At 41.5% G+C, this 13,963-nt stretch overlaps 1 protein-coding gene across 2 annotated transcripts in view; it reads right to left on the reverse strand.

The window, feature by feature from the left end:
- Positions 1–2,179: 2,179 nt before the first annotated feature.
- PLCXD3 (phosphatidylinositol specific phospholipase C X domain containing 3) overlaps positions 2,180–13,963 on the reverse strand; it is an 85,066-nt gene continuing 73,282 nt past the window's right edge. Inside the window, exons 3-4 of one of the 2 annotated variants that reach the window (XM_055699752.1) lie at positions 7,029–7,165; positions 2,180–3,583 (exon numbers count right to left, since the gene is read on the reverse strand). In XM_055699752.1, the coding sequence (XP_055555727.1) occupies positions 3,525–3,583; positions 7,029–7,165 (196 nt within the window). In that variant the 3' untranslated portion in view covers positions 2,180–3,524. Of the gene's footprint in view, positions 3,584–7,006; positions 7,166–13,963 lie in introns of those variants that run through there. The other variant, XM_055699753.1, reaches the window with a different exon arrangement.

Genomic DNA, 13,963 nt, shown 5'->3' on the forward strand with positions numbered 1-13,963 from the left:
CCTGGCCTTGCTGGCTGCGCTCCTGGATACAGAGAGCCCTTGGTGGGGGCTTGCCTGCAACCCCCTCCAAGGAACAGATCCCTGAACTCCACAGGAGGCACCAGGGAGATGGTGGAGGGAACTCACCTGCTGGCTGGCTTGTCCTGGAGCCAGGCTGAGGCAGCAGCGAGTCTGCTCCACTGGCACCTGCAGGCAAGCTGGGTTTGCCTCAGTGGCGGGTACCCCTCACCATGCCTGCGTGAGCTGCAGGCAGCGACGCCGAGAGGGTCCAGGGGGGTGATGGGACAGGCTAACACTTCAGAGGTACACCCCCTGCTTTCCACCTCCCTCCCTCTTACAAGATTCCACCAGGGGCAACAGCCCGCAGCATGGGCTCATGCAGGCTACAGAGTAGGGTCATACACTTTGGTACTTGAGGCACATTGGGCCTGGAGAGCCATGATGGGGCAAGAGGTAGCCGAGAGGCTACTGTCTCCCTGGCAGCATGAGCACACCACAACGCCCTGTGGTATTCCAGGGTCCCACGTAGGCAGGTGGAAATGGTACTCCCACTGTAATGTGCTCACCAGGCAGTGCACGCACACCCTAACACAATGCACAGCCTCAGCCCAACATCTGGCTCCACCTCGCATCGCAAAACAGTGTTTAAGAAGCCTCCTACACAGAAAGCCTTGAATGCGGCAATGAAGCCATACACCAAGCATACAGGTACCAGAACTTTATTAGATGTTTCACTGGATACAAAGAAATTGGATTTTATGTTACTCTGTTTTTACATTAAATACACATTCTTATCATAAAAATTCACATTTGCAATACAGAACTGTAGGCATTTTTTACACAACATTTATTAAAGTACCACTGAAAGGATCCTAAAAAGAGAAGGTGCAGCTCTGTGAACCTTTGTGGGCACAACACACAGGGAGCTCCATGTCCTCAGTGTTACACAATTGTCCTTCCCACGAAAACAGAGAAAAGTCATTCAAATGCATTAATGCTCATTGGGAATAATAAGGCTTCTGTACAGAGATCCTGAACAGTGTCTGGAGGCAGTGTCGCAATAACAACCTATATATCAGCTACATGATCTTAAAGCTACTGATGACTGAGGCAGTCAGAAACTCATCAACTGTCCTGGCAAGCCCAGATGTATCTTCTTTTTCTTTTTAAAATTACGTTTTTAACCATGCATTCTTATTTTCAATAATAATAATTACACATAAACCCAGGATTCTGCTTTAAGGTTCACAGCTTCTCAGCAAAACCAATTTCAGCTACTCAAGTGATCTCTCCTGACCAAATTTACTTTTCTAGGATCCAGAGCTGAGGGAAGAGATGTCACCTCACTGCAGAAAAAAAAGCCTAAGTGTACCTCCATCTGAGGAGATGCTCATTGGAATATCATCCAACCTGTTTTTAATTTAGAGGGGCAAAGTTTATAACTGAATTCTCATCAGCCGAGAAGTCAACCTAAAAGGACATGTGTACATAAAATGGAGGAATGTGGAGATAAACCATCCAGGGACATCAGTTATGGGACACTGCCATATTTTAGCCCCATATTTAACATCTTATGAGAACCTGTGGATTGCTATGGTGTACTGAGGATGACAAACCTATAATCCTCACTTTGAGCCATGTTGCTCACAGCTGGCAGTTAAAGGGATGCGTATGCAGAAGTTGAGATAAGGAGCGCTGAGCACAGGCAAAGGACAAGAGTGGTAAGAGGTTGCATTTTAACTAGACAAATATAACAGAAGAGGGTCTGAAATCAGACTTCTGCCTTCCCTCAATCACTGTTCAGGTGGGTATGGCTGAGGCTGACCTCGTACAAAACATACCATAGGGCAGGCACGCTCTGCCTATCCTGTCCAACCAGCCAGGCACAAGGTGGACACTCTCTGTGTTCAGTATGTCTTTCAGAATTACCTTTGGCACCAGGCAGGGGCATCTCAGACAGAAACCATGAAGCGAGAGCCAGACCTGGCTGTGAGAATTGTAGAGGGCTCATACTTGTGGGTAATGTAGAGATCCTTACGTAGAGCGTAGGTCCTGCAATCCACTGGGAAATTATTATAGTTTTTTTAATTAAAGCTTCCACAGCTCCTGAAAGCAGAATGCTGCATGTGGGCAGGCCAGACCAGGCTGCTCAGCTTCTGACATTTATCATTTTTACACCCTCGACTGGAGCACAGTTCAAAGTTCTTCCAGCAAATTTACAGCTATGTTCCGGCACAGGACAGTAATAGTACTACACAGTATCCAGGCACTTCCCCAAAGGCAGGGCATCACCACCCTCCGATCATGATTGTATCCCCAAAGATGAATTTTAGACCATTCAAATACATGATCAGAATTTCCACTAGCATCAGCAGGAGCTCTGTGTGTACAGAAGTGATTTGATCTGTATCACACTTGAAAGCATGTCTTTGCCACCCCCTACAATCAAGGCAGTAAAACAGGCAAACATCCTATTCCTTATTTACCATAAGTGAGCTCCAAGTAACTTGAAGTTAACTGTTCAGTGCCAAGAAGTGAGCCCCACGGACTGACATTTGAAATCAGAACTGATAATTATGGGATTTAAACAATATTATACGAATGCATTAAGGCAGGTTACATAACTGTCCTTTCCCTTTAGGATTTATTATTATTTTCTTGCAAGTTGTAGACAATCCATACTCCCATACACACACAAACCTACAAAACAGCAGCACAGTAAAAACAAAATAGATCACTGAACTCCAGCATACTTGTAATCAATACATTGCACATACTATACAGCATATTTTAACCTCATCATTGGGTGAACACACACAATTCAGAACAACATTGATTGTATGTAACACAGAAGCTACCACTGAGATATGGTAAGTACACCGTATACACTACTAGCTTTTACATCACTGAAAAGGAGTTTAGAAGTTTAAAATAGTATTACCTGAACTCTTGAAATGACCAAACAGCCTACTCAGTTGCTAATATCTAATGCTCCATATAATACAGTCAGGATAAACAGCACTGGACTAGTGTTTTCAGGGTACTCTACTTTTTTGATACGTGGAGTAAAGCTCCAAAATTTTAGATTTCTTTCACAACACAGCATATACTTACTACACACTGACTATCTGCTCCCTCTCATCCCAGGGTAAAGGCTTAGTAACTACTCTGAAGTTAGTAGAAATGGTCTAGATTTGTATGAGTATGACAGAAAGACTTAGCTGAGCATACAAGGTCATACATTTCCTCTCACAGATGTATGTATATATACACACACATGTATGTTCAGAAGATGGCTTGATATGGCAGGACCTACAAAACCAGTAAAGTAACCAACAGAAAGGAATGCAATAACCCACTGATTTTAAAATTAGGCTCTTGTGGTCTGATTCTGATCTTACCCCTCTGCGCGCAAGGCAGGAATCAGACTCCAGGACCAGCTGCTATTTGGTCCAGATCGCTGCAGGCTGGATCAGTACTGAACATGTCATCCTGTGTAAACTTGAAGATAGAGCCAGGTGGGTTTACACCAGCTGAGACACTGCATGTGTTGTGTAATGCAGTCGCAATTTTTCACGTGTGACTGAAAAGAAAGGATCAAGTAGTCATGTGAAAACATCAGAGAACGACACTACTTGATGGGTATACAATGAACCATAGCCAGAGGGAAAATGAGCACAGGAAGAAAAAAAGTGTTTTGATACATGAAATATGACAGTTTGAGTAAGCGGATGCTTATGAAGATCAATAGTGTAGACAGGTATTTTTTTCTCTGATGGTCTAATCACAATCATCTAATTTCCCACCCAAAATTCCTCATAATACGTGTGTAGAAACCTCCCAAATGAATCAGGTCAGAACAACTCATCTGACCCAAACCCACAAGTACATTTCTGTGTGAAAACAAAGAGTTTTAGCTGCATACGGGTGGCAAAACTGGGCTCTTGAATGGTCCAGTTGTACTGCATAGTCCCATCTGGCTTGTTCTTTTCTGGAGAAATCTCTCAAACAGTATCAGCAGGGAATGTATCCCTATCAGGATTTACAGTTTTGGGGCCTCACAGATAAAACTGCCAGAAAAGCACGAATAATATCCCCATACACGCACTTTTTGTTTTAGTAATTAAGGCGAGTTTGTTTACCTGTCCCTAACAGAAAATGCTGTGCTTCTCCAATAAAAAGGAGATCAACAGCTAAATGAAAACATAATTTTTCTGATCAAAACTTAACATTTTGCTAAGACTTATTTTTCCCCCATTGATGGAGAAACTATATGGTTTGTCTATTATCCTTTGTGTCAGAGGATTTTTTTTGCTTTGCTTTTATTTTCCAGCACCCAAATAACAATTAGAATAAAACCAATGCCAAGCGAACATTTCATAACAATGCTAACAAGCCCAAGATAGCGCTATATTTATTCATATATACAGGTGCGCGCGCGCACACACACACACACTTTTCTTAAATACAGCAGAACATTTGCTTTGAGTACACCTCTGAGTAAGCAAAAAGTTCAGTGTGTCTGGTGTGTGTTTCAGCATGGGGTCCCAGCAGGAATGTGGTGTTGTTGATGCTCTCAGATTCAACAGAATTTCAATATGAATCCAAAAAAAGAAACCTAGTTTTCGCTCCACCCAAGGATTCAGTTTACTTTACTATAGTAAAAGGATAGGTTAACTATTTTGACTGTGCTTAAGCAGATGAAGGATGACAGGAAGAGTGTGGAAGCAAACAAACCCATCTAAACGGAAAAATGAAAAGAGCATTTCACACCACATTGCCAATAAATAAGCAAAAATACTCTTGTTTCTATGCAGGACACACACATAGGGTAGGTTAAAAAAATACATATACTCCATGTTTGATTTTATGTGTCTCTTACATTAATTTTGTTTGGAGAGTCTATGGAAACTGGAAACAAAATGCCTCAACCCACCCCATAACTTGCTTAGTTGTGGGTGAAAGCACTAGAGTCCTACCCCTTGTTCAATGCAAAGATGGGCTGTGACTCTTGGTAAATTTTTGAGGCAGTTCAGGTAAAGTTTTAATGCTGTAAAAAACCTAACTGGCTTAGATTACAGATTTCACTGGGGATGAATCTTACAGTCCTAACCTATACAGAAAAAATGCTACAGAAGCAGGCATCATAGCGTCATAACAGCTGCACAGTTTTTTTCAACCAAATTTATAATTCTTCTGTCCAGAAACCCGAGTATCATTATGCAAGTGTGCATGGATGTCTTTGTGTCATATACATACATTTCAATGTGTCATTATACTACACATACACTTAAACTTTCTTTACAGTGCACACATGCACACTTTTTCCAAGGCACCCTCTCAGTACAAAATAGCAGCAAGTTTTCATTTTATTCCACTTCTTCCTAAATTAAAAACAACAAAAACCCTATAAACCCCTCGTAACCCACCTGTTCGATAACACCATTTTAGTTTTTCTAAAATCTGATGGTAGATGGTATTCCTTACCATCTGACAGAGAATAGCAAAGGACTGTATGATGCCATTCTCTTTTCTCACTCAACCAAAAGTTCTAGTAACATCAATGGAAACTTGACCTCAGTCTTTATCCCATAAAGCTCTACAATATCTCAAAGAGCATTTTTCTTTTAAGACATTATAGCATCTACTGTTTTGTACAAATGAAATGTTTTGCTTTTCAAAGTAGTGTGTCTGTGCATTGATGCATCCAGGAGATATGACTGATTGCATTGTATCCAGTTAGGTGTCATACAGTGCCAATGCTCTCATTTTATAAATCACTATGTTTTCCACACATTTGAGTTTTATATATGTTTCATTAAAAGTAGGATGATCAGCAATTCTGCTCCTTGCTAGAACAGTGCCATTCAGGAGACTTCCAACCTTGTGTTACGCAGTATTACATCCCACAATTCAAGGGCTATAGATTATGGTTATTTGCTAGAAATTGAACTACTATGCTCTTTAGTAGAGTAATCAGTGCCAGTGATGAAACTGGCACTGATTCTTTTGTAATCAGCAGAGAAGTGTTGTGTTTGGAGCTGCCTTAAAGAGAAGCTTAGACTGCACCTATTTTTTTGAGTATTTGAAGTTTTAGTCCTGCAGAAAGCACATTTCCACTATGGGACAAAATCCCAACCACCTACAGTACAGACAATTTCCTGATCCTATCCCCAATCTAGGCTCAACACAGGAAATTTTCCTATTAAATTCAGTGTATGTTGGATCAGGCTTTTATGTAAAATTAATCCTGGGATGGTATGATGCTCCAAGCTGGCCTAACTTTGTTCCTGCCAGAACCAGGAAAAATACGTACTGGCATCTCCTAGTACAGAATTAGGCCAGCATCATCTATCTGCTGACTTGACCTAGGGAGAGACATTGGAAAACCACATTTCGAGAATGAAAGGCAAGCAGGACTTAGTCTGTGCTCTGTGCAGGATACGTAATACATCATGTTAACTGTCCACTGATATCTGTGTGTTAGAGGCATGACTTTGGATTTACTTCACAAAGGCATTTAAACCTGTAGCTCACTGATAAATATGATCAGTTAAACCACCTAATAGATAAAGTGTAGTGGCTTAAAATTTGTGGGCCAGATATACTGTCCTCAGTCTCCTGGTGTAATGATCACATTGTTGGGAATCCTGCTGTGGGCAGGCACAGGCAATACAGATCCCCTTGCTTCAAAAGCAGCAAATTTCTTGGCACTGTTCATAACCATAGAAGACATATGAATCGCATTTGATACTCATGGAAAACATGTAAATGGCCTTCTTTTATCACACGCTGTAAACATGTTTAGTTTTGCTCTTCACATGAAACACAAATGTAAAAATTGATCACAATTGATTAAAACATTTCCCCTACGCCCACCCACTAAAGCCCTAAACACTTTAGCGTGTTATAGGAAGATTAGTGTTTTACAAGATAATTCTTTTAAAATGCAATCTTTTTGTCCCCCCAAATTCTAAACAATGCAACAACACACATATTATAGTACTATCAAGTAGTGTCATCTTCACCTTCATCCAGGGCATAGTTGAGCTTTATTACTGTGCTGATAAAGTCACCGAGTTCTACAAAATCTGCGGTGATAATATTCACACCACCTTCTCCTGGTTTCTGAGTTCGGACCCACTGCATCATTGCAGGAAGAGCCCTAAGGAGAAAAAAGGACAATACACATAAAGCAGTGAGACAAATGCATCGAGACAGGATTTACCAACAGTGACTCCCAGTGATCTTGTTTTCTAAGAGAACCTTGTGAGAAAGGACACAGGTTACTGCTCAGCCCCCTTCTTTTTATAACATTAATTCTCTTGGAAATAATATATTGACTGCACTTCAACTTCTCAGTAAAAAGAATGGAAGGAAGATCATACAGGCTCACAGTAATTACTGATCTTGCCTAGGGACAAGGGCATAAACCAGATACCTTTTCAATATCATCCAGCTATATGACTACATGGGAATTGTTTATGGGAAAAAGCAGTAACAGAGAACACAAGCTATTTGCAAAGCATGTCTGACACATTCAAAGAAATGCTGAAAATAATATTTTGGCAGACACTGGACCAACCCTGATTTCTACAGTGTAAGTACAGCATATTACCAAATACCCTTTCTTTCCCAGTATTCATGTCCTAGCCATGAGTTATATTTAATAATAAACCAGTGGTTAGTAACAGAAATGAAAAGCACCACAGTCATATCAACTCTTTTCTAAAATGGAATATTTTTATTATGTCAGACCCTTCGCATGGGAATACTGGGGTCTAAAAGATGTCTTCCTAACTGGATTTGTAAGTATAAAGAAATTTTTCTGACACCATGAAAATATAAAGTGAAGATTGTAAGAAATACCTATGGGAATATAAAGGGCTCTCCAGTCCTGCTGAGGAAGCCAGGCAGCAAGATCCAGTTTTCAGAAGACAGAAGTTAACAGCATTCCAAGAAAATAAGGTACATATTTTTCAGAGAGAGGGCATTTTTCAGAGAAAGGGTAATTGACCATTGGAACAAACTCCCAATGACTGTGACAAACTCTGTAGCACTTGGAGTCTTTAACTCAAGCCTGGATGTTGTTCAAAAAATACACTCTCAGTCAACGTCAGGCTGCTGCGATAAATGAAAGAACCTATGGACTGGGCAGGGCCACAGTATAGATAAACACTGTGTTCTCCCTTTGCTCTAACATCTATAAATCTGTGATTCCCCCTCACCCAGCATGCTGTACATCCTTTTTCACAGAGGCAAGGTAGATGTAAATTGTTGGTCTGACAGGAATTTAAATCAAGCTGAACATACTGAACCTAAATCTGCTCCCAAAAGCTTTAGGAAAATAGACCTGAAGAAAACAGAACTGTTGGCAGACACTTGTCAGTGTCTTGTACTTGTACTTGTCAGTGGTCATCAGAATCATTCAGTTTTCAAAACAGTTCAGTACAGAAAAACCCAAGCAGTTATAATTAGTCCCTTCTATCATTTTCCAGGAGAATGCACAACACTTAAGGTTTTGCTGCTGCAAAATGTGCTTAAATCCATCATAAGATCCACATTTAAGCCCAGCAACACATTTTATTTCACTCGCTGATTCAATATGACTGAAGAACATGTATGTATGCACACTAGCTCATAAAACTGAGCTAAAGCACTCTGCGATTTAAGAACTCAGCCAGCTACCTTTAGATTTGAGTTTATGCAATCCTGACAATCTGCACTCCATGGAACTGTAACAGGCACAGGTCAGGTGTGAAATACCCAGCAATGCCTGGACTGTTTGAAAAGATCTGTGAGCAACCAGAACCAGGACAGATCCCAGCAGAACAGCACAGACCACCAAGGTGATAAAAGGAGCTCAGAGCAGTTTAAAACTCCACAGCATCTTCACATGCAAGAGATATTGCTGCACATTTGACAAAGACACAATGCTAAACTTGTAAGGTGGCAGTATGTTGCCTTTGTCTTTAATATCCTCCTGTTTAAGCTCAAAGAGTTTCAGGTTTAAATGAAGTGATTGATTGTAGGCAGGCACAGATTTTTTCTTCCTTCCTTCTGCGTAAGTTGATAGTCTTGATATTTTACTCCCCCTTGAGGCATAATTACCTTATTTTGGTGTCCTTTATTTGCTCTGAAGCAGTTCTGATACAGTTCTGTGCTCAGACCATAGAGTTTGCTGTCAATATAGCAATACAGATTGAAATACTGTTTTCTTTTTCCTATTGTATTCTTAATAAGCCAGCCTTTAACAGATAGTCATGCCACCTTTTGATTAGAGCTCTATCTTAAACTCCGTTTGCCCAGCCATTTAACCTCCAGTTAGACTTGGCAGTTAAATGGGTTATTTACATTTTACTGATATTTCACACAGGACATGGTTGCATGACCATTTGCTCATATGCAAATTGTTAGATGAAGTCACAGAAATATTTTTTTCATGAGGTTAGAGAGCATTTATAGATAGGTCAAAAAATTAATCAGATTGTCCAACAGAAAGCTTATTTGCATTGCACAGGCAAAGAACACAGTCCTGTAAAAAAAACAACACCTGAACAGAAGTTTCCACTGACCTCAAAGATCTGGTCTAGGCTATACAACTCTACTTATGATAGAAATTCAGAGAAAAAAACCATACAGATCACCCTCTTCCCATAGTGCCATCTAGAAAGTGGATTACATCAATGACTGTAAGAAATCATACACTGCTCCGTTTTAGTACAAATATCTCACACGCTCACAATAATTATTAGAATAAGCCTGCTTTAACATTCCTCAGGGTGCCTTTGTGATAGCAACACAAACCTTGTTCACCCTTCCTTGTAATTTCCAGTCTCTGCAAGCCTCAAACTAGTAATTGTTCTCATTAAAGGTTTTAGTCAGAGGAACAAACCATGCTGTGTGGCAGCCACCTACATGACTGTGCTCACAGAAACTCAGTACGTACTGCGGTCTTCATACATATTCTTGCAATGTTGGTAAGAAATTATTTTGTGCATAAGCATATGCATGCCTCTCAGCTTGCAAACTTCCCATAGCACCACTGCCTCTGTGTTAAGTGGGTTCTAGTTTTCCTGTGGAGGATGCTGGATGTCCATGCTTGAGGGTCTCAGTGGAGCTCTGGCACCAGTGTTTCAGATCCCAACCCTGCAAGGCTGAGGACAGCCCAGCCATGTGAGTACAGGCCACATTTGTAGATACTCAATGCCAGTAATCTCTGCTGTTACCCCACTAATCACAGAGGTGTAGTTGTACGGTAACTGCATCCACAGCTCTGTTGTGCTAGTGTAATGATTTTTCCTAACAAAACAGTGTTGCACTGGTAATAATGACAGCAATGCACTGTTGAAACCTCATGCAGGAGACACTCTAGCTCTCTTGAGGGCTACTCGTCTTCCAGCCCTCCTCCTGTGCCTCATCTGCCCCTCCTGTAAATGATGCAATGAAAGTTGGATGAGTTGATCAGGAGTCCTACTGGCCTCAGAGATGTGTTGTCAGGTTTCAGTGGCATGAGTAAATGTTCTGAAGGGCCTACAAGATGAAAACTCCTAAATTAACATGCTACAAAGAACCAGGCAGCTGCTGACAGCTGCAGAATACTTTGAGTCCTTAAACTGAGTCGGCTGCATCCCACAGCTGTACAGTCCAACCTTTGCAGCCATAATCCCACTTCTCAAAGGAATCACTCCTAACCCCCAAGGGCTGCCAATACCAAGTGTAATGCTGAGCCACACACAAACAGAAGGCTGCTGCCTGCCTTAGCCTAGAGCCAGGGAGGAGAGAAGGTGTGCTGTCAGCCAAACCTGCGCAGGGAGGAAGAGAGGAGTCTCCTCCCCTCGCCCCACTACCTGGGGCACTATTTTCATCCTGCTGCAGCTCCACTGACCTGGGTTGGGGCTGGCCAGATATGTTAAAGAACACAGCAGTACTGCCCTAAACTACAAAACATGCATGGCCCTTTTCAAAGCTATTGAATACTGAAGTTACTTTTTCCCTTTTTTTTTTTTTTAATACATCAAAGATCTCAAGTGGACTCCAATGGTTTTGTTTAAAAAGTAGTAATTAAACATTCAAGTAGCTTCAGTTCAAGCAGCAAAACTGTGACTCCCATTACAAGCTTTCAGAAAGAAAACATGACCTAAATAATCACATTAAAATTTGCTTTAAAAATTTTGCTCTTAGAATATTTTAATTCAGAAAGAGGGGTGATTCGTTAGTTGTTTTTTAATAATGCCTGAGTCATCAAAGCCTGACAACATGACAGAAGACTAATGACAGCAGCACTCTAAGGTAGGACCTCCTGCGGTGAAACAGCCGTCCCTCTCTGCAGAGCTTTCAAGGGAGAGAAGGAGGAAAAGCAACTTCATAAACACAAAAGGGCTGTTCAATGCTTTAATGACAGCTGGATCAATAAAGGCAGAGAACGGGTTTTCTTCTGGAGTACAGGGAGCCAGTACAACCTAATCCAGAGTGAGAAACTGGTCTCATGTACAGAATGCGATGCTGCCAAGCACTAAGTGCCCATTCCCAGTAACATCAGTGAGAACTAAAGCAGGTCCACTTGCTCAGGGCAAAGTTACATGTGGCATTTCTTCCCTCTCCAGTAAAGTACACACCATGCCTCCCTGAAGCCTCTTGCAAATAGTTGTTACTGTTCAAGAAAAACAGCATTCCCCTGCAGGAGGATGTACTCACACTAGCCTGAACCTGAATCCCTACACTCTTTAACTTTTCCCTCCTCCATCCAATTTTACCCAGTTTGCACCAACACTGATTAATTCTGCAGCAGTAATTCTGCACATGCTGGCTGTGGCTTTTCAAGGATGCTGAGAATTCTCGCTGCAGTGGGAGCAATGGATGTCTCATGTGCCACTGAATCATAACAATTGCAATTGGAAAGAACCTTGAAAAGTGTTCAAGTTCATCCAGCTAATCCTTGGTAGGACCAACTATACTGAGATCAATGGTACAAACCACTCCCGGTGATTGTTCAATTTAATCAGTACTTACAAGCCTCCAGCGATGGAGGTGTCACAACCTTCCTCTGTATTCAGAGCATCCCTTATGTAAATATTCTTATACATCCCAATTAGCTTCAACTGGGCTACCTACAAATAAACGCCACCAATAATAATGGCATTAAGGTGTGCTGCTCAACGGTATTTACCATGTCCTTACTCTGCACCTCCTAAAGATTTACTGTTCATCAGTAAATAAGCTTCCCTGCAGAACATGAACTTTAGATACCACTCCACAGTACATCATTCTACCGTAATTTTCTCTGTGGCAAAAGTAGTTTAAAAGGTCCTCTTTTTTTACATGCCAGATGTTTGTTTCTGCTCCCTGATCACAAGTTACCATTCTCTCAGTTGTGCTAATAGACCTGTAGGGACAAAATAAAAACCAGCACATGGAAATGGTCTGGATTAACAGAAACAGATCAACTATTTCTGCTCTCCCTCTGTCCCAAATGGCCCAGTGCACTGATGAGGTTTAATTTATAACAGCACCTCCCAAACTGTTGAATTGACACAACCAAGGAAAAAATGAACCAAAGCACAGAGATTTACATGAGCTTGGCATGAACGGGCTGGGAAGGAACTCCTTAGATTCACTTCCTTACCCCTCAGATGCTCTCTAAGCAGCAGTAGTGTGGCCACAAAATGGGCACTACCAAGGCCAGACTGACTGCAACCAGAAAATTTGGGCACCCCCGGGTGAAATTTTATTATTAATAGTCTCAAAGGCACTCATGAGAATTCCTTTCCCTGGATCCTGAATGGATGTTACATTGCCCACAAGCTGTCATTTTACAAGAACTACGTACATTAACGTCCAACAGCCCTGAATTTATTCTTCTGAATTGCTTATCTATAATTCAGTCATCTCCAATTGCTTTATACAGTTTGGAAACACATCTAATCAGATGACGCAGACTACTGTGCTGGGGTCAGATGAATATTTTAAACGTAATTGATCACAGTACTGTGCAGAGTCACTAGGGGCCAGATGTCTTCACTCTCCTATTGAGCTGTTGTTAGCTTTCTGCGTTTCATTTCTAAGGGGAGGAAGAAACGAGTGCAAAGAGCCTTCTCTGCCCTCCCTTCAAAGAACATTTCAGCTGAATTTATTGAACCTACACGTCTATGCTTGTACAAAAATACAATGGGATATTTAATAACTGCAAATGGTGGTTCTGGAGGTGATTAATGTTCAACATCCTATTCTTCTCCAATCGGGGTCCTTTCCTTTGCACCTAAGGCATTAACTAAAAGCATTAGGAATGCAGACAGCTGGGAAAGGACTCAGGGGACCTTGCAGTATAAAAGACCTCATTAATAAGGTAACTTAGTATTTTGGCTACTCTTTTGGTCAATGTAAGGAGGAACTGAAGTGGGTAATGCAAAAGCTCAAATCTTGAATGGCTACCACACAAAGTGAGGCATTTAGCTTTTAAATCATGACTGAAGGCAGCCTTGTAACACATGCAATTATGCTAGTATGGACAAATACGTGATAGTCCATGGATTAACAGGAAAATTACTGCCTGCCATGAGGATTCCAGTGTTCAAAGGCTGGCTTTTTCCAGTGATCCAGCAGATGAAGTCAGACAAGCTCATTAACTGCTCTTCTAACCTGGACTTGTGCAAAGCATTTGGCACTGTCCCGCACAACAACCTCGTCTCCAATCTAATCCCATAGATTTGATGGGTGGACCACTTGGTGGATAAGGAATTGGCTGGACGGTCTCACTCAAAGAATTGTGGTCAACAGCTTGATGTCCAAGTGGAGACTGGTGACAAGCAGGTTCCTATGGGGTCTGTATTGGGGACAGCACTAACATCTTTGTTGCTGACGTGGACAGTGGGATCAAGTGCACCCTCGGAAAATTTTCTGATGACACCAAGCTCTCTGGTGCCATCAACACACTGAAGGGAAGGGATGCCATCCAGAGGGACCC

This window comes from Falco cherrug, chromosome Z (assembly GCF_023634085.1).
Source record: "Falco cherrug isolate bFalChe1 chromosome Z, bFalChe1.pri, whole genome shotgun sequence".
Lineage (NCBI taxonomy): Eukaryota > Metazoa > Chordata > Aves > Falconiformes > Falconidae > Falco > Falco cherrug.